Raw genomic sequence first — 25,895 nt, 5'->3', positions numbered from 1 at the left:
CCCTCTGAGCTGGAAAAAATGGGAGTACCAATGTCCTGCAGCAACATTACTTGTTGCTGCTCATTTCCACCCCCCGCTTCGCTGAAGCCCCTTTGCTGTGCAACACCAAGGCAGAGGGCAACACTGCTGTGCTTGACTGTCTCAAGGCTGTTGCAAGCAACCATGAACTCGTTCTGCTCACAGCCTGAGGTGGGCTAAAGCTGCATAGCCTCGTCAGATGGGTGCTTTGCTTAAACAATCTTAGCAGATTATATCAGCTTGAAATCAATATTCATAGCAAAGTGGGACTGAGCTTGTACTGCAGTTACTGGCAGCAAGGCTAGAGGGCATAAAGTTCTGTCTTTTTTGCCACTGCAAAACACTACTGAGGCCCAGACCTAATTATCTGTCTGCATAACATCTCCTTTTTGCACATCTGTCTCTTTTTGCAGATTAAATATCTGTGAGCAGCTACCTATGGCTATCTAAGTGACTCCATGTAGAGCAGCAGAGACCACAGAACAGGAAGAGTTTCAGGATCTTTCCAGTAGGCCTGGGAAAGAAGGAAGCAGGAGTCTGATAAAGCTGGCACAGACAAAAAGTGAAGTGTTACCTGGTGGGATGAAGAGGGAGTGCAGAGTTGGCTGTGAAAAGTGTGGGAGGTAGTCACTGAAGAGAGAAGGGAGTGATGTTGGTTGATGAAAATCAGAGTTGTGGCAAAAGCAGAGTGTTCCAGAACTTCAGTGTGAAGCGAAGGTGACACTGTGAACAGGAGAAAAGGAGACCTGAGACTGACTGACCCTTGAAGATCACTTTCACTAGTCCATGTTCATCCTACCACTGCTGGTTTTCCTTACTAAGAATCTGTTGAATAAGTGTCTGTGAGGGCAGCCAGATGGAAAAATCAAAAAGGCAAATACAAGGGGGATAGAAAAGAAAATAGAAAAGCAAAAGGGAGAGGTTAGGCAGGAAATGCAGATGTGGGGTGTTCAGGTGGGGAAAAACACAAGCAGTGATGGTGTCTCCTAAAAGTCACAGGTATCCCATGCCTCTGCTCCACTTTCCTGACTTAATGAACCAGGAATCCTGACTGAACACTATATAATCTTAGCAGAGATGTCTGCATTAAAGAGAAGCAAAAATTCAGCAGTACTAAGTGGAGAGAGAGAAAGGGCAATCTGCTTCAAAGGAGAGGCAGTGAGTCAGCATGGGAGAGGCAAAGCATGGGGTATTTCTATTGCTGGGTGACCAAGAGATTTGAGGAGATAAACACTTCTTGCTGTCACTAAGCCTTTCTCCATCACACTGTGAGCAATGGCACTGTAGGAGACAGGTGGCCTTCTGTTGCTTCATGGCTGTTGCTGGGTGATTTGTAGATCATATGCCAAAGTTCAAACTTAAATTCCCAAGAATTGCTCAATCCAAGATAATGCCAGGAAGCAGTCAACAAAATTGGTGATATGATGGAAGTTACTCCTCAATAACACAAAAGCTTTTCAGGGAAAAAATTCACCTGGAATTTTTCTCACCCATCCCTTTCCCTTGTTGAGCCCCTGTTTCATTGCCTCTCCAAATGTACTTTTTCTGCTGGGCTGATGCCAAGTAGTACATGCAAAGGGGGCCGAAGAGAAACATGCCAGGATGTTTTGGTAAAAAGGTCAAGGTAAAAAGGTCAAGGTAAACAATTCAGAGCAATAGGTAAACCAGGAATGAACAAAGAGGAAGAGTTAATTATTTCTTTCCTCCATGTTAATTGGGGAATGATGAGTCTGGAGTCAAGAAAAGAGCTTGATGAGAAAGGAAAAGGAAGATGTCTGTACTGGTTCAATGCTATACCCCTAAGAGGGAGGTGAGGAGGGCTTGGCAGATCCCTGCAGGCGGATGGGGTGGAGAGGGTACCATTCCAAGACTTATTGCTGTCCAGCTGGCTCAGATTAATGGTGTTCGCTATTCCCATGATATCTCTGATAGCATCTGTCTGATGTACTCATGACAAGATGCTTCATTCACCACTCGAAAGAGGGATTAGGGCTCAAATCACCATTCCAGCTTGTCACTCACCAAGGAATTAAAATCTTCTTTGAATGTGGAATTTACTGACCCCGCGGGAGAGCCGAAGACTAAGGAAATGATGCTTTAAACATGAGATCACTGAAATAAAATACCTCATTAGCTGGAGAGCGTTCATCTTTCCAAGCTGTGGCGGAGAGCCACTGGACAACATTACACAGGCACCACTCTCATGGTCCAGCCAGATCACCACAAATACCCCAGACATTTCCTCCTCTGAAGAAATGGCAGAGTATAGAGCAGGAGCACCAAAATACGGCTTTTAAGGAGTTTATGTGACTGTTATGGAAGAGGCTTTGATCTGTGTCTTTCCTAATGGAGCAAATTGTCTACTTCTTGTCCTGATTTGTCACTGACAGCTGGCCATCGTCACAAATCTGAGTCAGGGGCTGTGCAGAAAATCATTCTGAATTTCATCTGAGCAGAAGACTGATGCTGACAGCAATGCCTTAAATGATCTTATGTAGATGTGCCCACAAGGGAAGACAATTGTCCTGTACTACAAGCCTGTGATCTCTGCTAGCTCAGCTGTGCAATGAGGTTTTACAGTAGAAGTGAGCTGGTACTGAACTAAATGTGCACAATGGTGGAGAGCAGCAGTATCTCAGGAAACTAGATGGTCAGACAATGACACCTAGTTACTCTAGGTACTCTGCATTCCTCCAGGAATTACTGACATCTGTGGTTTTCAAAAGTCTGAGGACACTGCCCACCTGCTCCTCTCCCTGCTCTCCCCCCACCCCTGGCCCCTCCAGTTCTTGAAAACATCTTTAGAATTGTCCAGGAAATAAGATCCTTTAACAAATCAACAGTTAATTCCCGGTCTTACTAATTTGCCTTGGTTGTGGTGTTTTGGTTGGTTGGTTTTTGATTTTGCTTTTATGAGTTGGGTTTTTTTTTGCTGTGCTAGGTCTAGCTTCTCTTCATACTACACATAATTTTGTTGGCATAATTCTGAATTTATCACCTTTGGAATATAAGTACAATTTGGGCCAAAATATGCTGCAAGTTGAAGCAATTCTGTTGCAGTTGGTGGAGTTACTATGGATTAATGGACAAGATATTACTCAAGGTCAAAAACCCTTTGTTTTTTGGGCTCCTTTCATCTCTGCAACAATCCCTGCTAACACCTCCATGCCAGTGTCTCTCTCCAGTTCTCTGATGATGGAAAGCTCTCAGCCTCCCTTGAGAGAAGCCTGTTTCCATGTGATCGCCAAGGCTGATGAAGTATCTTTGGAAGTCTTAAACTTTATCTGACCCCCCCTAGGAACGAAGCATAGCTGGGTAACCTAGCTTGTGCCATGCCCACAGATCATCCTTCAGAAGGCAGTACCCTGGCTGGGCTCTGCAACCTGAAAAATCCCCAGAGCCCACAGCAACTGACAGATCCTACAGCTCCTAGAGGGTAGGATAGTAAGAAGGCAAGCCCAAGCTAGCAAAGATGACAGTCCTCCTAAAGTCTGCCACAGCTGTCCTGCCTCCTTGTTTCTGTGTGGAGAAGAATTGTGGTTGCAGGGATGTGGAACTTGAAATCCCTTCCCCCTGCCATGTGTGTCCATCCAGGTTAAGGAGATTTTTCTGCCTCTTTAGATTTCACCTGTTTGTCTGTATATCTGCCTGCTGTTCTTTGTTGCTCCAGGTGCTGAGCCATTCATATACCTAGGTATTCACTTAGTGTCATCTCCCACCAGAGATCAATCACAGTGGCAAGGGAAGCTGAAGCTCAGACTCTAGAAGGTCCCCAGTTGAGAAAAATGAAGTCTTGAAGGTCTTGAATGTAACAGGTCACTTCTGTGGATCTGAATTTCAAAGTGGCTAAATGAATCTGTTCAAATAATGTGCTTTTCTTTAGTTTAATATCACTCCCTAGTGTCATTTGGGTCCAGTTACATTTTTCCAAAACAGTTTTGATTTCTTATGTCTTCCCCTTGGTAACCTTGCAGATGTAACAAGAGACAGGCCAGCAGCCATGGCCCTGGGAAAGTGACAAAGGTGTATTTAGCTCAAGATCTGAAGTTTCTAGGATGTCAGACTTAAATGTTTATCCCAAGGAGTTAAGGAATTTTTAAAGCTTTCTTTTATGTCTGTCTGGAAGTCATACAGACAGTGATACAGTTGCTTCTTCTACCTTCCAGCAGCCGAGTGCAGTGTTTGGTGGGAACAATTTCACTCCTGATGCTGCATTCATAGTAGATTGATTAGTGGGAAGAGCTTAGTTGAAGTAAGACCAGACAGATACTTTGAATGTTAGTAAGTCACTTGGACTGCATGACATTTGCCTGAAAGTCCTGAAGGAATTCAAATGTGAAACTGTGAACTGTATAACCTGTCTGTCATTAGTATCTCTGTGCCTGAGCACTGCTGGATTGCTGGTGTAACCCATTCACTATAAAAAATTACTGGTGAGTCTGACTTCCATCCATAGTAAGAGACAGGTGTCTATTACAAAGGGTAAGACTGAAGAATAGTCTTGGTAATAGTCTCGTGAGAAAGACTTAGAGTGGCTCCCGTAAAAGGAAATCCCATATCATTGCCATGCTGGTTTCTGTGAGGGTCTCAGTAAGCACAGGAAGTTACTAAAGGACTGGAGGAAAGGTCATTTTATGGAATGAAAGCTGAGTAAAGGACAAGAAGCAAAAAGGGAGCATGGCACACTTCTCAGGGTGAAGAAGAAGAAGAAGAAGAAGAAGAAGAAGAAGAAGAGGAGAAGGATTACCCAGTCCAACTGCCTGACCACTTCAGGGTCAAAGTTAAAGCATGTTATTAAAGGCATTGTCCAAATACCTCTTAAACACTGACAGGCTTGGTAGCATTGGCCACATCTCTAGGAACCTGTTCCAGGGGTTTACCACCCTCTTGGTAAAGAAATGCTTCTTCATGCCCAGTTTGAACCTACCCTGGCACAGCTTTGAACTGTCCTGTCACTGGAACCAAGGAAGAAGAGATCAGCCTCGCCCCCTTCACTTCCCCTCCATAGGAACCTTGAGAGAACAGTGAGTTTTTTCTCCAAGCATAGCCCATGTATTTACTCCTGGGAGTAGTTTTATTCAGCATCTTCATGAATGACCTAGGGGTGTGACTGAACTCCCTGCCTCTCCTCCTTGCAATTTTTTTGACAGCCTCAGAAGAGACAAGTGCAATGCCTTGACATTAGACAGATAGCAATACTGGGAAGAGTGTCCCAGCAGCAGTGGTCCCTAGGAGCTGGTTGGTGGAAGATGTTTTGCAGGGTGTTGGCCTTCTTCTCTGTGCAGATGAAGCTGTAGAAATGAGGTAGGGTAGCAGAGAAGAGGTCAGCCTTCCTCAGGGAAAGGCCTTTGCCTTCCAGGCCATTGCTAGAGGCAGCCAAGAAGCTGCTAGAGAATTGAGAGGTAGTCAGGAACCATCATTTTGCCTTGCTTCAAGGGTACTGATAAGTTTTGATGCCCCTGACTAGCCTCTCCTGGGTCTCCCACTGCAACATCTTCCCATGGGACCAGGAAACCCATTTTACCTCAGCCCCAGGCTTTTAGTCCCTGCCCGAGCTCTAATGTGTAATGTGTGTAATGTCTATCTTTCCCAACTATGTGTGGCCATATTCACTCTTTGTCTGAACCCTGGCAATTGAACAGACTTCCTGACTCGACCTCATACATGCCTGGCACTCACTGGACTGTGACTGGCACTGAGTACCACCACCAGGAGTGATACTGACCTACAAACTAACTTCTCACCTGGACCTTGGACCTGCTTTGCCACCACAAGCTCACCTGATGATCTGGACTCTCAGTTTAACCCAAGTCCATCCCTGTGCCTGCCTGCTCTCACCTTGTAGGAAACTGGGACAAAACTTGGCTGGAGAGACCTTGTCCTGCCAGCCTTTTCTCCCTTGTCTCCTAGATCCCAGATGCTTAAGAGCAGTTGTCCCATCTCTCTGCCCTGACAGAAGAAAACTTTCCCAGTAAAACATGTTATCCCTGCCCCACAACCCAAGTCCACTCTTCTTCTGTATCCTTTTTTCCTGCAAGACCTCACTACAACTCTTCCCAGTATCTGTCATCAAGGCGTCTCAGCCAACTCAGCCTCCTAGCATCTTACCAGGCTAGGGTGGGAGCTGCAAGCTGAGCTGCCTCCTGAACTGTCCCCACCTGTGCCTGTGGTGACAAGCCATTAGGTTTCAGGGAGAAGGCTGATGTACACCATGGTTACAGGATATTTTATATTGTTTTAAGCCCTGGAGGACAGGCAGGCAGAGATGGAAAAGGTTACAAATACAGCTATTGTGGATCCCCGTCCCTGTGCTGGGCTGGAAGGGCACTGCCGCAGCATTGCTCTCAGGCACTGGGATCAGTGCTCATGGATTCCATTGGATTAGCACTGACCCTTGCAATCATTCTGCACCCAGTGCACCTAACAGCAGCGTGAAGGGAGTAGGTTGAAGTGGGACTGAGCAAAACGCCTTGAAGCAGGTACAGTGTTCTGTGGGCTATCAGAGAGTTCGGGTGTGAGAGGTTCTGACAAAGATGGGGAACATGGCTGGGAAGCCCTTCTGGGGAGCAGGGCCCAGGCTCAGGGTGACTGTTGTGTTAGCTGGAAAGTGAGGTGGGACACTGTACGGCATTGTCAGGACGGCGGCCAACAGATTCCTCAGTGATGGGGTAGCAATGAATGACCTCAGAGCACAAATGGTCTGTGCAGCTGGTGGACTCCTCTGAGCACCCTGCCTGTGCCAAGGAGAGCCCAGGGCCCCAGCTCTCCTGGGAGGCAGCCCACACCTTGTAGTACCCTGCAGATTGGCTTGCCTGCCTGTCTGCTGAGGATGAGGGGGAGGAAAATTTTGGCAGCTCACATTATTAACAGAATTATTAACAGAAGAAGCAGAAGAGCAATGGGGAAAGTCAAAGAGTGATTCCCCAGCATAAGGCACAAAACTGGATCTGAAAAAGGCTGAGCAAAATTTAGTGCTGGAAATGAAGGGATCGTGACTGCTCTGTAAAGCTGCTATTACAGATGTTCTGAATAAATGCTTGTGGTCAGTTTGAAAATATACAGACAAACTGAACATTGCCATATTCTACTATATTAAAAGAGCAGTGCAAATTTAGGCCCTTTAGGTAAAGGAGCCTGACGTTCATATTCCAGAACTTTCTCTCACACATACCCCTGCTGATAAGCCTCCACACCTTTAAAAAGTGCTCTGTTGGGTTCAAATAGCATCAAATCTTCCATCCCCCCAGACGTTTTTGGTGCCTCTGATAATATAGAGTGGGAACTAAAGAGCTCTGTGGGGCTGGGTAACCCTGAAACAGGAGTACAGACCTCCTCACCCAGCTCCTGTGCAAATCATCAGTCATTAGCCACGGATATTGTGAAAAAGGGTTCACGCTAAAGCCAACACTTGAGAAACTGAGTGTCCTGCTGAAAGTGTGTTGGGAGAGCTAGTTCCATCCATGGTTCTTAGGGTACCTGCTGGAAGATGGTGGATTTCTCTTTGGAGGGGCAGTGTTCCTTTGGAATCATACATCTGGCATCATCTGACTACAGAGCACTCTCTATTAGGAGATCAGACCTGATCCTTTAGAGCTGTGTATGCCTGTACTCAAAGAACTACTGCTGTTCTGATGTGACTGTACGCTGAGGATGAGCAACAAGGGAAGAGAAAGAAGGATGAAAAGGAGAGCCCTTCTTGACTATGTCCCTTTACTGTAAGTTACTTTAGTCCAGCTGTTTCTCATGCAGTTACCACTGCTATGACTTCGTGACACTGGCTACCAAGTGTGGCTCTTGGAAATTTTCATGTTCTATTATTTTTCTGTGTACTGCCTATTCTGAGCCAGACATGCAAGATACAGGACATCCATCATGCTAAACCAGCCATAATTCAGAGGAGGAAAAGGGTACATTTTCATACAGTATTTGTTACATATCATAAGCCATCCCCAATGCTTGTGTGTGTCGCTGTAGTGGGCTGACACTACAGTGTAGACACTCACCAAAACCCCTCTATCACTGCCCTTCCACCACTGGACAGGGGAGAGAAAATATAACAAAGGGTTCGTGGGTTGAAATAAGGACCAGGAGAAATCACTCACCAATACTGTCACAGGCAAAACATGCTTGAATGAGAGATTATAATTGAATTTATTGCTAACAAAATCAGAGCAGGATCTTGAGAAGTAAAATAAAACCTCCAAAAACACCTTCCCCACACTCCTCTCTCCTTCCTAGCTCTACCTTCTCCACAGCCTGGGACCGACTTTCCAAGACACTAATGCAGTTTAGGTTACATCATGTTTCCATATTCTGTCAGTATTGACTTTGACCAACATCTTGGTTGCCAGCCGGACAAAATGTGTGCAGCGTGGGTGAGAGAGGTGTACGTGTTAAATTACGGGGGTCCTGAAATGCACTAGTGTGGACTTCATTAGTAGTGCAGCAGCTCTAGGGCCTCCAACAGCTGTCCTGTGCCTAGTGCTCAGGGAGTGGAGGTCAGGGATTCTCAAACATGCATATGATACACAGTACGTGACATATTCCCTGTTGATGAGGAATGCAGGACAAGCCCTGCAGATGTAGTGTCAGATGAATGGCAGATCAGGAGCAAGCCCTCAGTGAAATTGCTGCTTGTCAGTGCACTCCAGGTAAGGCTGTGGAAGAGGTATCTTCTCTAAACCAAACCCCTCAGCAGATGCCCATCTCAATGGGAATGGATCACATAGGGATTCTGTCTCTCAAAAAATTAACTGGAAAATAAGGAAGACTACTGTATTTTGCTCCTATATCTGGAAGAGTGTTTAAGATAGTGATTAGAGAGAAAGAGAGGAGGGACTGGGGAAGTCAGGGAACCTGGGCCGCTTTCCCAGCATTGTGTTGTTACTGTAAATTATAGCAAGTCCCCAGGGACATTTTTCAGTTCTGACTTGTTTCTCAAGTAGAGGCAACAGTCTCACACTTTCCACCAGAAGACTAGATTATACAGGGTCCCTGTTCCTGGAGAGCAGTGCTTACACTACATCATTTATCCCAGCGCGGAGTCGTTGGATATTGGATAGGTTTCTTTGGTACCATCACATCACCCCTAGCTGTAATGTTCCTGCCTGGAGGGACTGTACACAGGACTTAGAAGGCTGTTCCCAGTCACACCTTTCAGAATGGGTGTGAAGGCACAGCCTCGAAGGACACAAGACCTCTAGGTCATCAGCAAAACAATATCACTCCCCAGCTCTTATCCAGAAGCACGGGAACAGCTGGGAGCCTGACTGTGCTACTCCTCTTGCCCTCTGATTTGCACCATCTCTGAGTGGCAGCAGAGTGGCTATTCACAGGCCTGTGCCAGCAGTCCAGTGCATCTCACCTTGTTGCCCCTCTGTGAGGGCAAAGCACTGAGAGACAAGTCCTTAGCATAATTATTCCCCTTTTGAGATCAGGTGAGAGGGTTCAGTCCTGTGCTGGAGACCCAGAGTATTTATGTTTATGGGGGCTGCTCTTGTCTCTTAGACTGTCTTTCACCTCTCCGAGCCTTTCTCCCAATTATTTGTCCCGAGGGAGTACCAAGGCTCATCACTACAAGTGCACAGCATGGCTCTGGCTCTAGGGAACAGGGAGGCCAGCGCTGTGACATACACATGTCATAACTGCATGCACTACTGCTTCAGATACACAAACTGATCCACTTCCTTGAGAGAAAAAAAAGCAGTGTTCAAGAGTCAAGATCCAGGGCCTGCATGGTGTCCATGCACCCAGAAGCTGTTTTCATCTCCATGCTCAAGTAAAAGAAGGAAGACCTTGGCACAGGAGTATGCTCTGGGAGCGGGTACTGAGAATAGATGAAATGCTTGAAAGTCATTGTAGCTATCATTAATAATTTCAGCTTCACCTGCTCCGCAGTACCAGTGTGTGTGAGGACCCTGACCCACTGGGCCCCAAGAGGGGTCCTTGAGCCAGCCATGATTTGTGCCTGGTCTCTGCTGCTCACTGGCACAGGCACCCTTGGTAGCCAGGGACAAGCACTGGCAGCCCATGGCCGTTCTGATCCCTGCCATCAGGAACGGACTCCTACTTGGCACAGCCCAGGAGCAAGGACCTCATTCCAGCCCAGGGAGCTGCTTTGCTCCTTCAGCTGTAATGAGAGCCCAAGCTGGAGCAAAGGGCTGAACAAGGTAGGTCTGCCAGTGGGTCTCCGGGGGTTTATAACGCTAGAGCAGAAACAATTCCACCCCGACTCCTGAAACACATCCCCCTTCATTAAGAGGGTAGATGGATAGTCCTTTCCCCCCGCCTTTCCCCCTCGTTTCTCCCCTCCCGGAGGTCACCTTCAGCAGGGAGGCAGTGTGCCCCCAGGCCCAGAGCCGTGGGGACGGGGCGGAGCGTCACGCTCACCCCGGAGCGCTGGCAGCCCCCTGCGGCTGCTGGCGCAGCCTGAGCCCGGCGGCTGCGGCGAGGGGAGCGAGGCAGGCGCGGCTGGCTGGCTGTCCTGCGCTGCTGGAGAAGGTGAGAGGCTTAGTGCCGGCGGAAAGGAGAGTGGGAAGGGAAGTTACAGCGGTGACAGGATGAAAGACACTGGACAGGCGTGTAAAAGGGCTTCCACCCCTCTCAAACTGGTTTTGGAGCCTCGAGCGTGGTGTGCCGGCACAATGCGGAGCGCACCCACTTCGCCCAGCGGGTTGATGGCGAGGTCGTTGGTGGCTTTGCCCAGGAAGGTCGCTTGTGTCCATTTGTGTTCGGTGGGTTGGTTGGGAGAAAGGTGTGATGTGGCTTGGTCTCAGTGAGATTGCGGCCGGTTTCTGTGCGAGGAGGCTGCTGTGCTGCCTGCTCGGAGAGGCTTACGGGGCTCTCCGGGGAGGTTGCTGGGTGCCTCTGCCCAGAACAGCGGTACGCAGTTCTGCTATCGGCACAGTCATGCCATTCTCTGCAGCGAGATTAAGCACTAGCCCGCCGACCTGTTCTAGAAAGAAGCTCATAAATCTACCAGCAATAAGGCCACAAGCAAACATTGCGACAATCTGTTCTTATCCATTGCTGTATTAAACGTGGTTTGCACCAGAGTGAACCTTTTCGGGGGAAAAAAATAGATGCTGTTCTTGAACCAAAAGTTACGAAGATGGAAGGATATTCTTCCTTAATGTTTGGTGAGATTTTTTGGGGTAAATATCCGTCATCACAGAATCTGGACCACAGCAGAGGTCTGAAATGTCCTCGCTTCAGCTTCATCTATTGATTTTATTATAATGCTTTTACCTAACTGGAAGAGTCCTCTTTAGTGGAATTCCAGTACTCAGAAAGGTGTATACAGACGATCGAGTAACTGTTGAGTAACTATTCTTCACTATCTCTTTGATAAGCTATAAAGACACCTCCACTGGAAGTTTCCCCTGTAATTTTCAGCCCTCTTGCCATTGTCATGACTTTCTCTTGTCCTTTTTCTGTCAAACTGGGGACATCAGCGGTAGCTTCCTAAACTGTGGGCTCGCTGATATAATTAAAAAGGTAGAAAACATCCAGTAACTGGTTCTGTTAACTATCAGCCTCCAGAAGAGTTCAGGAAATTAATCCAGGCTTTCTTCATATCAATATAGTTTTAACATTTCAAGAAACATTGTAAAAAGCTAGATAAAGAAGAATACAAAGCTGAGCAAATGGAGAAATAAATTTATTATAAAAATACAAATTCCACTAGTGTGTTATACACTCATTTGTCGTGCAGAAGCTGTTAACAGGTGGCCAGCTCTTCAGAAATACAGCTTCCCTAACTCAGCTGATTTTCAGAGATTAAATTTCAGACTGTCTCATGGCATCTGTATGTAGGAACTTCTGCAGAAACTGGAGTTCACTGTAAGAGGCACATTGCCTCAGAACAGATCTCTTCTTTTGTTACAATCATCTCAGCCTACGTGAAGCTGAACAGCTGTCTCTATTTTTTGGTCGTTGTTTGTTTGTTTACAGTGAAGCTTTCTTTCTTAATTTAGCATCTGGAAAATGTTAGTTTGTCTCTCACTGCTGATGTTTCCTGCATCTGATTCTTTTTGGGCATTCTCTTTAGCAGAGTGAATGAAAAAGTGGAATCTGTAACATCAGTAACACTTGCTCTGTTATGCTCTTAGACTTGTATCTGCAACATTAAGATGTGTATCTGTATCACTGTAGATTATTTCTACTGCAGTTCTGTATCATCCAATGTCTTAAGGCCTACAAAGTGAGGTTATACCAAATCTCATTTCTGGATTTACGTAGTGCCCATTAAGCAACATGAAGAACCTAGATGTGTCTGATTGATATGACTTTTCCTTTTTTTTTTTTTTTTTTTTTTTTTTTTTTTTTTTTTTTTTTCTTTTTTTTTTTTTTTTTCTTTTTTTTTCTGTCACCCATCCAGTTCCAGACTAAAATACTGACTTCTTTAGTCGTTTGAAACACTTTGTATGTGTGGAAGTGCATGCACTAGTTTTACTAAGCAACACATTGTCTACCCAAACCCTTTTTGTGCCATTTGCAAACATTTTCTGCATGATTTCAGTGTTTTCTTCTAGATCATTGACAAAGGTAAAAGTATTATAACGAAGTTAGGATTGAAAAAAAATTGTAGGATGAGAACAACAATAAAATACGATATTTTCCACTATATACTGGGCTTTTAAAAAATATATTAAAAATGTGTGGCTACTTGGTTTGGGCCAATGCCGGGATGAATTTGTACAGATAACTTTCAAGAAATACCCAGTGAATGGGACATTTCTGGCAGGTGTTGTGTGAACAAATACCAGGATGAGAACTGCTTCAAACCAACAATTTTGAGGTTGGTGGGGAGCGCCTGCAGGTGGGGTCCTTACACAGCCTCTAGGCAGAAGTGTGATAACAACTGTGTGACATGATCTGAATTACTTGGTACACTAAATCCGTTTGAGCAAAATGTGCGTTACTAAACATGGTGCAAAAATATTCAAGTAGAAACCAGGTAGGCAGCACCCATAAAGGAACATTAAGAGGCAGGTAATTTTTTCCCCAATATCCCCCAGTAATTTGGAAAACCTCTGGACTCATAATGGATGTATAAGGTAGTGCAGCCTATGTGTCATTCCTGCAAAAAGAGATTTTGAGGCCACAGCATGAGGCAGGGGTAATTCTAGCTGATTGTGTGACAGGAGGCATTTCCCCCAAGACAGGGTTTTAATGTGGGGGATGGGAGGAGAAAAATGATAAGGCTTTAGAAAAGAGCCATGAAACAGATCTGAGAGCTGGACAAGTGGGCTGGACTATCTGAGAACTTGGTTTGACACTTAGAAAGTTATTTGAAGGCATTAAACCAATAAGAAGACTGAGAGGTGTCTTGATCAGAGAGCATAGAAATGCTTATTCTCAATTCAAAATGTGACCACATTTTGTGGCAGCTTCACATCTGTTTTTCAACTAACTGATGCAGCACGGTGTGACAGATGCTTCCTGAAGCCTAAGTAAAGCATCAGTTAAATGCATAGCCTGAGCTTCAGTCCAATAGTTTTACACAATGTAATTAATTGAAAATATGTTCTCATAGCCTGGGGCCATACCACTGACCACAGTGCATATAAACCCTGCAAGATTCTGGAGAAATTTAACAGGTATTAGAAACCTCTTTTCTCTATCTGAGAAACTTCAGCAGCAGGTTAGGTAAGTTCAGATTAGATTATCATATGAATACCTAAAATCAAGAATGTTCACGCTGGCATTTATAATTGACCAATTGTCTTTGGATCAAGCCTGAATGACTTTTTGAAAGGGATGCCCCACATGCTGTTTGTTATTTGGTTTGTGTTAAGGCCCTGTAGAAGGTGAGACAAGAAAGTGGACCCCACATGCCATATGCTCAAGGACTTTTTTTAATAGAATATCTTTGATATGAGAAGGGGCTGAAACAGCTGAAACTCTTCAGCTTGGAAAAGAGAAGGCTCAGAGCGGATCTTATAGGTGTATATAAATATCTGATGAGAGAGAATGAAGAAAAGGGAGCCAGATTCTTCCAAGCAGTGATCATTGATGGGAGTCTCCATCTTTGGAGATATTGAAGACCTGGCTGGACACCTTCCAAGACAACCTGCTTCAGTTGCTGCAGCTTGAGCAGGGGAATTGGATTAGACAATCTCAAGAGGTCCCTTCCAACCTAAACACCTCTGTGATTCTATCATCATAGCACTGTTATACAGAGATCACACTGTCTTTGGTTTTTGGCATGTATGAAGTGCTTTTCTGCACTAAATATATTAACCATTTTGGTTGAAAAACCATGATAACATTACCTGGACTAAGACATTGTATATCCATAGGTTAGATCCCCCTCAGCTTTTCAGGTGGTTCAGAAGTATCTTGTGATGATGCAAAGGATGTGAGCTTTTTGCTGCTATAGTTAGAGATTCTTTTGGGGAATTACAGTTTCTCACAGTCAGCAGCCTGGAAACAAGACCTCTAGCAGGGATGAAGAATGGAAAAGATAGAGGAGGAAAAGAACAGTTTTGAATAGGACTATGCCTGCTGCCTTCAATACAGCACAGCCAAATGGTGAATGCATCCTGGCCAGGGCCCTGGTGACCTCCTCTTCAGTGCTTGTCAATCTGCAAAGCGGAAATGACACTTTAGAAGATATCAGAAGTAGGTGCAGAGCACCCAGTAGAGTGCAGGCGCATTCTACTCAGCAGTGACCCAAATTTGATCCTCACTTACCGTCCTAGCTAATTGCAGTGGCATCTCAAAGAAAGACCTAACAAAGTCAGTTATTTTCTCAAGTATGGACTTTGTCTTGTAATTAATGACTCCAAGGGCAGCAAGGGTCAAAGTCTGCGAACTGTTATGGAGTAGCTGCAGCTGGGGCTCCCTTCTCAAGGAGCCCTGATCAGACCCAACCTCACAGGCCCTCAAGAAATTCTACCCATATCCTCTGGAAGATCTGTTCTTCCAAGCTGGCTCATTCACTTTAATGCTCTACTCTGAACCTGGACCATTTGCCCTACCATGCTATGGGGGCCATGGATGGAAGTATGGATCTGTTCCACCTAAGTTGCAGTTGACTTGAATTGTGAAGCGGAAGGATATAAGAACTTTTGGGATTTGGGTTGTTCCGTTTTGTTTATTTTTTTTTTTTAATTGAAAAAGCTTATGGACTGAAATATTTTGACTCCCTAAGGTGATCTGAGAACCAAGAATATACAGAAAAGCACATCCTCCAACTCACAAAAGCAAGTTCTAGCACAGTAAATAGGAGAGAAGAATCATATAAAATAGATGAATCATGCTGTAAGTAATTAAATGCAAATAAAAAATATTAATTAATAGATATTTGAAAAGTATGTAACTATTGAATAATACTTAAAGTTGATTTAAAATTTAAAGCAAGAAGATTTTAATCTTTGGGCTAAAAATCAGTAACGAGTTGCCAGCATACAAGGGAAGAAATTTTACCAAACTCAGATTTGAGAATTTCAGTTATCTAAGAAGATTGTGAACAATTTTCTGTCAAGAACTTGTATATGACCAAGAATTTGATATAGGAGAAACACTCTCTTGCAGAAAAGATTTTTTTTTTTTTCACAAATATTGATATATTTTCTTCAAGTGTTCTTCAGATGACAAGCGGACATCTCTCCTGTTGTTCTACTCCACTCTTTAATGTGGCTTTAGCTTATCTAATATCAAATGGAGGTCTCTTTCCCAGCTCTATTACATTTTAGGTTTTTTCTCTATATGCCAGTTAATTTTTTCTCTCTATAACATGTAAATGAGGAAGGCGCCAGTTTGAAAATATTGTTGGCAGGGTGGATCCAGTTATGGGTTCTGAGATGGCCTTCCTGTCTGGAATTTCACAAGCCTCGTTGGCTGGGCAGGAAACAGGAGGACTTCAAAGCAAAATCTTGAAAATACTTGTTCTCCCCAGCCTTCCATTTATCCCCTCCCATGCAAGCACTTGTTCATTGTTGTACTGTCTGTGGACTGTACTAAATTTGACTGCTGTTGACTCTCACACCAAATCAAAGCCTTTGCAGAAAAGTAGGGCCAATGACTTGTCACTTCTGAATTGGATAAGATTTAGAAATGCAGTCTAGGAGAGAGGGAAGGGAAAAGAGGGGGAACTTTCCCACAAATAGTCCCAGGCTCCAGTAGAAATCCAGGCTTGTAGATTTCCCAGGTTTAAATAATTTTTTTCCAAATTTCTTTATTTTGAAGAATGACTGGATTTAGGAGCAGCGGGTTTCTTTTGCAGAAGAGAGATGTGGACATACTATAACAAATCCAGGAAGTGGAGGCAGTTAAAATATGGGAGTATCTCTCATAGGAGGAGAGGCTAACAGAACTGGGACTTGATCAGCCTCAAGAAGAGAAAGCTTGAGGGGATCATCTGATTGATGCATATGAATACCTGCAAAAACACACAGCCAGGTGTACTGCAGTATCAGATTATTCTGAGTGATGGAACAAGAGGCAGTGGGCATGAAACAGAATTTCTATTCAAGCATAAGTTAGAATCTTTTTTACCATAAAGGTGATTGAGCACTGGAACAGGTTACCCACAGCAGCTGTAGAGTCTCCATTCTTGTAGATATTTAAAACTGGGCTGGGCACAGCTTGCTCTAGACAACCCTCCTCTGAGCAGGACATTTCAATAAGTGGTCTCCAGAAGTACCTTCTGGCATTGACCATCCTGGTTCTGTGACCTTGCTCCAAGGCCAGGAGGAGCTCCCAGGCCCAAAGTGCCTTGTATAGAGCACAAGGAGGCAGACAGGGAGAGAGTACTGCCACAGAGGCCTTAAAATGCTGCCTTGTAGCTGGCTGGGAAAAGTAGAAAAACACTTTTCTGAAATGGGTCTGAAGCAGCTGGCTATAGCTCAAAATGCCATTGATGTCCTAGGTTGCTTCCTGTATAAGTTACTTGGCTGCACAGATGTGTGACTTTTTGTCAGAAATGTCATCAGGCATGTGAGGTACTGAGCTCCATTGGCATCCTCAGGGCACTCTGCCTTTTGTCACTTGCTAGCTGTGCCTCTGCCTAAGGGACAGGTCTGTCTTGTCTGCTACCTCAAGGACTTTCTCCAGTAAGCAGTAGAGGTGGAATTCTGAGTAGAGATGAGGTCTTGCTGCAGTAAGCTAAGGAGAGCAAGGGGAGGTCACACTTGAAAATCTGGGGCTCTGCTGATATTTTGCCTGTTGTCTAATATTAGGCAAAAGGATTAGTGGGCTGGAGGAGGTTCCCTTCCGTACAGAGACCGTTTCTATGACAAGGAGCTTTGCCCAGAGATGTGCTGCGTAAAAGTGCAATTCAACTTTAACACAGCAGCAAGAATGCTCAGGCTGCAAGTGGCAGGAATATGCCCTGCCATGGCACGGTTTGTGATGCATGTCTGATCTGGCTTTCTCTGTGTGCTGTGATGTTCCTGACTCTGGCTGTGGTGTTTCTGCAGCACTCAGCGATGGCCGAGAGCTCAGCTGTGACTGCAGCAGTGTCAGAGAGAGCAGCACCAACCAAGCTGGAGGAGCTTCTGGAGATCACGGCTCAGAGCCTGGTGCGCGCCGAGGTGGCGGAGCACTATGAGGTTATCCGGGAGCTGGGCAGGGGCAAGTATGGCCATGTGATGCTAGTGACCCACAGGCAGAGAGGTAAGGAACTGGCTCTGCCCTGTGGACTACTGTGCCTTGTCTCCTCTCCACTCACCAGGGCACAGGGCATGGGGTGGGCTGGTGGCACGTCAGGGCCAGGCATGAGGCATGGCAGGGAGGATTGCCAAGGTGACCAGCAGATGGGGACCTCCCCAGGCAGGAACCATCCCATTACATCCAGACAGGGACCAGGTGGTGCCAGGGGGCAGCCCAGAACATCAGGCAAGATTATAGATCCACAAGTGAGGATCAAGAGAGTTCACAGATACACACCAGCTGGCATGTGATATAGATGGAAACAGCAGTCCCACCACAGGGCTCAGTCAAGGAGCCCCAAGCCTGAGCTGAAGTGGTGCCCTAAGGCCTATAGACAGAGGGTGTGAATGAAGGTCCTGGGTCGGCCATATGAGTGCCCTGACACTGCTTGTCCCCAGTAGTCCCAGCTCAGACTGATGGGCCTGTGTATCGTGAATATCCCTATAAATGTCCACACAAACTTTGGACTAGAGACCTACCTGCCGCTGTGACTGCCTAGATCTGTGGCTGCTCTGTCTTGTCTTGGTGTGCCTTGTGTAATTCCGTCCAGAGGAGTTAAACCCACTCTTCCCATCCCCAGGGACTCCTATGGCTCTCAAGCTGCTACCCAAAGCCAGTACCAAGCTGCACACCTTCCTGTATGAGTATTGTGTAGCACTGTCCCTTGCCACCCACCCTGCCATCATCGGCATGTTTGGAATTGCCATTGAGTCCAGCCAGTACTATGGTTTCCTCTATGAACCAGCGCTGCACAAAGACCTCATCTCTATCATCAAACCCCGTGTGAGTGTTGCTACAAGGCCGTGGGGACTGGGCTGTGGCATCTGGCCCCTCTGAAGGCTGGCTGGGTCAGAGGGAGGGAGATAAAGGCAATGGGCTGTGGGTTCCTCTGGGGTCTGAAGCAGCCTTGAGTTGGCAGGGTGAGGGATGCGAAGGTCTTTCCCAGTGCAGAGCACTCTGGTGAGAGCCCAGCCAGCAGGGCTGCCGAGGTGCCCCGTGTGTGCCATCCCGCCCGTCTCTCTCCCTGCGCAGGACGGGATCCCTGAGCTGGCCGCAAAGCAGTGTGCCAGGCAGCTCGTGAGCGCTCTGGAGTTCATCCACAGCCGGGGGCTGGTGTACCGCGACATCAAGCCCGAGAACGTGCTGCTCTTCGATCCCGACTGCCGGCTCGTCAAACTCACTGACTTCGGGCTCACGCGGCCCAAGGGCACCAAGCTCAAGCTGGTGGCCGGGGTGATCCCCTACACCGCCCCCGAGCTGAGCAGCACTGCTGATGCCCAGGGGGTGCCCATCGACACCAGCATGGATGCCTGGGCCTTCGGGGTGCTGCTTTTCTGCCTGCTGACCGGCTACTTCCCCTGGGAGCAGAGCCTGCCAGAGGACCCTTTCTTTGAGAATTTCATGCAGTGGCAGGAGACAGGCCTAGAAAAGGACGTTCCCCAGCACTGGAAGCGGCTGACGGCCGAGGCTGCCGGGATGCTGCGGAGCCTGCTGGCTCTAGACCCCACCAAGCGCGGCCCCGTCAGCGGGGTGCTGCGCTACGTCGACTGCCCTTGGCGGCTGGAGGAGGCTGCCGTGAAGTCCTAGAGCCCGCTCCCCACGGCAGGAGGGAAGGAGGGTCTCAGCCTGCAAGGCGCTTCAGGGTTTGGGCACCTGGGCGTGAGAGGACACTGTGCCTCAGAGAGCAGCTTCTCTGCAGCACTGTCCCTGCTGCCAGAGTCAAGCTCCTTCCCCAGCCAGCGGATGGCCCTCGCCCCATGACTCAGTGCTGCCCAGCGCCGCCTCCTTGTGGCGTGAAAACATCTTTCTCTTGGCATTGACTCTGTGAAGCATCCACTTGTTTCCTAGCCACAGGAACTCCAGAGAGCTATTTAGGCTGCAGCATCTGCCGTCTCTCAAAAAAGAGCAAAATGTGTACTTTTGTGTTTCTGTATGTGGCTCGTTTTCCCTCTTAATAAATGCCTGTTGGGATGCACTTGCTGTCGGGAAGCAGGGAGCTTGTCAGAACTTGCAGCTATCTCAGGACAAGCTGTCCAAGGCGAGGGCAATCTCTGAATGCTGCCTGTGCTCACTCCAGGACACCTGGAAGGTGGCTTCAGGCTGGTGGGGTGGAGGGGCTGGGGAGACCCCAGCACGTGGCCATAGATGATGGCTGGGGAATGGTTATGGTGTTGAGGTTATCTCATGCCAGCCCAAACACATCTCTTCCCTTATACTGCCTTCAGGTCCTAAGACAATGTCGTTCGTGCTCTTTTAGATGCCTGGTTACCCCTCTAGAAGACCTTCCTTTTCCCCTTTCCTGTCACTTCTTTAACCCTTCCCTAGACACACACTTCTCTTAATGATATCCTCCTAGGTGCACATTTTGATCCTGAAAAGGAGTAGCGAAGAAGAAATTAGGGGTTAGTAACCCTTTTTACTTTTCTACCTGTTTTCAATCCCCAGAATTTTGCTGTTGATAATAATCCCTTCCTGCATTTAACCTGGTCTTTTGCTGGAAACATTCACTGGTTGTTTTCCACTCTCAGGGGCTTCGTAACTTCTAAAAATGGAGTGTACCAGCACTACACTTTCTAGTGTAGTATAGTGTAGCTTTTTTTTTTTTTTTTCATGTCAGACCCTTTTCTGCATGCACACTTTCTTCTATGCTTCCCCAACCTCCAGCTTTTTGTTTCCAGCTTCTTCTCACCCACTGGCATTTTAGCATTACTGAACTTCTCTGCTAGTACTACCCATCACCTGGTAAACACCCCTTGATCAGCAACCTTCCTCTCTCAGCAACATTACCTCTGTACTACTATTTTGTACTGTTCCTGCTCCCTACATCACTTAGGCCTCGAGTCTTCCTTCCAACTCCCCAACCTACCTTACCAAACAGCATTATGCTCACACTGTCCAAGATACAGTTTTCTTCTGCTTACTTCCATCTCTTAGAATCTTTCATTACTGTAAATCAAAATAAATGCTGCTCAACTCCAGCCTGCTGAGATTTGGCTTTAATTACTCTTCAATTACTGTAGGAATAGCAGAGGAGTGTTAAGGTGCCAACGCAGTTCCTGTATTTAAAGTGGAGAACCCTTAAGACCAGTAGATCTAAAGGCCAGGTAGCTAGCAACTATCCAGTAAAAAATAATGGAAAATTTGTCACAGATGCTTGCTAATGGAGAATTACAGAACAGGAATGTGGCTTTTTGGAATGAGACATTCAATTTTATAATAAAATCTTGTTTGATACAGTAAATTCATAGCATTATGGTACAGAGTTTTTGTAAGGCATGACCTATTGATAAAAAGAGAATTATGGCATGTTGTATTGGTTCAGAAAATGCACTATGCAAAGTCCATAAAATATAGATCAAGTGGATTGAGAACTTTCAATAGGCAGAAGAAATACTTGTCTGCTTGGAATGCTCTATTCTGTTCGGTTTCAGCAGGGAACACTTGTTAAATGAAAACTGGTTAACATTTCCAGCCATGATTTTAAAGAAAGTGCAAAGCAGGTAAAACAGGTGACACAAGCATGAATAGGGTGGTAGCAAGAGGAAGAGGCTAGTCAAAGAGATCTGGGTAACTTGATAAGTATATTTAAACAAAAAACATTTTCTTACAGGTAGGAGAAACATATTTAGGTAGAAACACATAGGAATAAATGCCATCCTTACAAAAGGACCCCTAAAAACTTGCCAAGTCACAGAGGATACACAAGATTACATGCATTCTTACTGCGTTGTCCTGTTAAAAAAGGCGAATGGGCTCCTTGCATGGCTAAAGAGGGGCAGAGAGTAGGGGTGAAACAGCCTACAAGATTCCTGCTAGCCTAAAGATGAGTGTGGGAAGTAGGAATGAGTGATCAGTATTTGATACCTCCTGGGTATGGTGCCTCAACTACAGGCAAGCTGGAAAACTGGAGACAGTTCAGAAAAGAACATGGTGGGACTGTGTTTTAAAGCTGTTAGAAAGCCTTAAAGAAACTAACAAGGTGAACTAAAATAGGAAGACTGTATGGTGAATTGATTATGGTTTACAATACTGAGGAGAAAATACCACCTACTAATGACCTATTTCAATTTGAGAATGATCCAAGAGCAACCATGAGAGGTTGAAGCCAAACACTCCAGTAGTGAGGTTCTTGCCTACTGAAAGAAACCATCGTATGAGCAGAGGCTGAAAGAATGGGGAATGTTCAGCATAGAGGGAAGAGTCAGGGTGGATCTTATACCTCTTTATACTTCCAGGCACAGGTATAAATTGTGAGAGGGGAGGCATTTAAACAAAAGAAAAGTGGCTTTCTGGTGATGGTGGACAAACTTTGTTACATTGGTTGCATGTCTATGGCTTTGGAGAAGTTCTAAAGATGATTGCACAAGGCTCTGGTAAACTTTCTCTAGCTGTGTCTCTTTTGAGATTGGTGTAGGCAATCTTCATATATCCTGTCTGGTATCAACCATGCTGTGATTCCACAACATTTTTTATTTTGAAGACACTCTGTGTTGTAGCTAAGGAGGTTTAGAGCTCCCAAATGTCTCTCCTTTGGAATTGCTCAGCATGGTCTCAGTCAGCAAAGCTGTGTGCCTAATGCAAAACTGACTTGACAAGAAAGGGTTAGCAAGATTTTAGGACTTATTCCAAATTAAAGTAAACCTGAACTGATGAAACACTGACATCTTTGGAGACACAGATCAAGTCGCCCCATGCCATCGGGTCCCAGGCTGGTTTTTTGCAGGAGCCAATGATGCCAATGAGGATCAGGGATTCAGTGCTGCCTCACAAAGGCAATGTGACAGGCTAATGGCAGTGAGAAGCCGCAATTACCAGGTTTGTTTCTCTGTCTGCTTTGTCACAGAGCCTTGAGACTTTGGTAGAAGGGGTTTCTGCTCCCAGAAAGTTGTGTGATGCATAGTGAAGTGATGAAATCAGCACTGTGACTGCATCATGCATGTGATGGTGGTGGGGACAGGGCTGCGGTGAAGCAAGCACAGATTTGAGCACAGTGGCAAAAAGCTCTGCCCTGAGCCAAGTCCCCAACTTAGGCTTCTTTTCTCAGTAGCTTGTTCATAATTGCAGCTGGATTTCTTGAATCAATGGATAAACAGACCTGGCAAAGACGCAGGGGGTCTGGAAAAGGATCTGGTTGCCCCCATTGCTCTCAGAGCAGCTGTTGGGAGAGACTGAATGGAAGGGAGCAAACACGCCAGCCCTTTGCACGCCCAGCCTCCGGCTGCAGGAGGGCTGGCCAGGTGCCCAGCACTGTAAAGGGCAACATCTCAGCTCATATAGGCATGAGGGATGGGGTGGATCTGGTGTCATCCCCAAAGTGGCATCAGGTGGCTCTGAAGAGGAGGGAAAAACGTGGTACTTTGCTCCTCTCTGGGATGGAATGCAGGGATAAATCGGGTAATTACCCAGCTCACCACACTATGTGAGTTCTGGCTGCCAGTCCAAGAAGTGTGAATCCAGGCCCAGGTGCCCTGATGCCTGCAGCACACTGCAGGCATGGACTGGGAGCATGGATCCCATGGCTTTTGGTGGGATGTATGCTCTATATTTCTGGGTCCCCCTTGTCCACCTCACTATGGATTCTGTTTCCACTTCTGCAGTGTACAGTCCACATGGCTCCTCAATAGTTACACTCAGCAGCAGCCCAGGGAATGTCGTGCAGATCAGAGACTGCAGGGTGTAGAGAAAGTATGGGCCAGCACTGCAGGCAGAAGGGTGTTGGGTTGAGCCTGGGTCTGTTAAGAGAACAGATAGTTTGATTTTAACTCTTCTCCCAGTTAGGAAGTGTTGTTAGGAAGAAGTGAGAGTGAAAGCTGTTTGCTAGACAGATGTGAAAATTCAGGCTGATTTGAAAGTGATGATCCAAGTCGTGATAACAGTTAAGCAGTGCCCCAGATGAGTCATCTTAGACTTAAATACTGAATGCTAAAGAGAGACTGTAGGCAAATTATTTGGACTAACACAGGTCAGCCGTGTCCCCAACACGGAGACTGTGTTGTGATGCTGGCTGGACTCAGGACAAAAGGCAGGGTAGGACCAAATTGCATAGGGGAGGCAATGTCATCTCCTCTTTCTACAGGAAGAATAATGCAAGTCACTCTATTGGAAGGTGGAGCAGTGACTAAAGGCAGGATAAACACCCAGCCTTCAGGGATTTAGCAGTTAGGCTTCTGGAGTAATTTCTAGAAGCTTGCATATAATTTTCCTTCTGCTTTGTCGATTCCAACACTATGTTACTTCCATCCCTTCCCACTTAAAGTCCCTTAAGTATCATTACTGTGAATGAATCAGTTTCTTAAGAAGGGTGGTATTCCCCAGCATTCGCTGAACAAGACCACATGCTGACCACTCTGTGTGACTCTTCCCACTCTGCACACAAGTGTCAGGTCTTGAGACTGCGAAAGGACTGAGCATCAGGTACAAACAATGAGTGGGGGAAAGCATCTCAGGCCAGGGAATATGATAGGGCAGATGCAGCACTGCATGACATGTGAGCCTAACTCCTCCCACACTCCTTATTCTTGAGTTTTGACTTTCACTTCAAAGAAAAAGCAGGCCAGAGCTTTATTAAAAACCATAAAACATGGTCCTGTTCTGAGCAACTCTCCTGAGCACAGGGATAGGAAGAGAAAGTAGCTAGGGAATAAAAATGGTGAAATCTGTTACCTTTAATTCTTACTCATGTAGGGGCATGTTGGTGACAACTTCAACCCAGCTAATGTCTTCTAGAGTTGCCTGTAGCTGAGAAGTCATGAGAAATCATAAAATGCCATTGTCATGCCAAAGAGTTGCAGGATTGAAAGTGAGCACAAGATACCTGGTCCCTGACATGGAGTTTCAGCTTTTAGCCTTTTTTTTACTTCTATCCTGCATCCCTGGGTGGAGATGCAGAAACCAGAGGGAAGTATCTTAGATAGGAAGATCAAAGGAACTGCCTTGGTGTTTTTCACATCCCATAGCTTGCACAGTACCTTGCTACCCATGCTGTAACTTTAGTTCCCCTTGTGCTGTGCTGTTGTATCTCTGTTGCGCTGACCACAAGAAGAGAAGTGACCACTACTAAATCCTCTAATGGCTGATAGCAGCCAGCATCCTAGACTTCCCTACTTAGGATGCACCGAGGTCTGACAGCCAGGAGCACCAGCCAATAATCTGGGCTTGCCCATATACAGGTCTGCCTGTTGCTGTGGTGCATTTATTTTCTTTCCCCTGGGCTGACAGGCAGCTGGGCATGTTTATAACCCCTGTGCCTTGGCTCAGCTTTGTGCCAGAGAGGGAGGAAAGGGGATTTGGCCTGGCCCGGGGTGGTGACAGAAGGCAGTCACGGCTGTCACACAGACTAATTGCACTTGTAACCCTCTTTGCTGTTTACAAGCTGCCCCCCACCAAGGACTCGTGTCTCTGGCTGGCACCTCTGGCTCAGGGTAGACTCACACCAGACTCCAGCTTCCCTGGTAGCCACCTTCTGTGTGCTAACTCAGAGTGCAACTTCCACCTGTACTTTGTTGACATATTTCTTAGTGGATAGCTGGAAAAATTATTCATGACTGAACAGACTTATTTAAGTGAGGTGCTCAGGAGAAAATACATCTTCTGTGGTAAAACACTGGGTTTTTTTAAGTGTGTACCTGACATCTAGATATACAGAGCTGGCCTCAAGCAAAGCAGTCATGTTACCATGATTAGAGGTGGTGCAGATGTCTTCAAACTTCTGTTTGAACTGTGTCCTTGACCCCAGTGTTGCCCAGTGCCTGGCACAGCTGGTTGTCTTCCCTTCTGCTGGTGGAGTAGGTGATGGAAGCAGAGCAAGGACAGAAATGTCCAGGCATTGGCTGACATCTGCTGAATCTGCTCTTTCCAAATTCAGGTGGAGAAAAAGTGGCAGCTTTCACATCCCCTTGTTGTGTCACTAACAGTTGCTGCAGCTGACATTTGCCTTGAGATATTATTTTATCTTCCTCTTCAGGACAGTAAATCTCACAGAGATTGCCAAATGCAGAGCTAACTCACAATTGTCTTCCCTAAGGGCATCCTGGACAGGCATAACTCCTGACAATTCCTTCAGCAGAGCCTCTCTCTGCTTTACTCTGCACCCCTTTCTGCAGCTGTTTCATGACTTTTGGCTGCTGAGCCCTCTTGGAAGAAACCAAAAGGCATTTAATTGTTCATACTTTATGATTGATAAGCCCTTTGTTGCCTACAGGTCAATTCCCTGAGGTGTG

The 25,895-nt window shown here is 46.2% G+C and overlaps 1 protein-coding gene across 1 annotated transcript; it reads left to right on the top strand.

Annotated features, from left to right (window-relative positions):
• Nucleotides 1-10,476: 10,476 nt before the first annotated feature.
• LOC136302484 (serine/threonine-protein kinase SBK2-like) lies at nt 10,477-19,634 on the top strand. Its single transcript, XM_066205963.1, has 4 exons — nt 10,477-10,518; nt 17,445-17,640; nt 18,257-18,459; nt 18,709-19,634. The coding sequence occupies exons 2-4, from the start codon at nt 17,454-17,456 to the stop codon at nt 19,261-19,263; spliced, it is 945 nt and encodes a 314-aa protein (XP_066062060.1). The 5' UTR covers nt 10,477-10,518; nt 17,445-17,453; the 3' UTR covers nt 19,264-19,634.
• The last annotated feature ends 6,261 nt before the right edge of the window (nt 19,635-25,895 follow it).

This window comes from Chamaea fasciata, unplaced genomic scaffold, assembly GCF_029207755.1.
Source record: "Chamaea fasciata isolate MVZ Bird 193981 ecotype frontalis unplaced genomic scaffold, bChaFas1.0.hap1 SCAF_1, whole genome shotgun sequence".
Taxonomy (NCBI): domain Eukaryota; kingdom Metazoa; phylum Chordata; class Aves; order Passeriformes; family Sylviidae; genus Chamaea; species Chamaea fasciata.
This window is presented reverse-complemented; position numbering and strand designations above follow the sequence as displayed.

Excerpts from the sequence above, each read along its gene's own strand:
- LOC136302484 (XM_066205963.1), top strand. The coding sequence starts at position 17,454 with ATGGCCGAGAGCTCAGCTGTGACTGCAGCAGTGTCAGAGAGAGCAGCA. Across the intron at positions 17,641-18,256 it reads AGTGACCCACAGGCAGAGAG|GGACTCCTATGGCTCTCAAG; the intron begins GTAAGGAACTGG and ends TCCCATCCCCAG. Across the intron at positions 18,460-18,708 it reads TCTCTATCATCAAACCCCGT|GACGGGATCCCTGAGCTGGC; the intron begins GTGAGTGTTGCT and ends CTCCCTGCGCAG.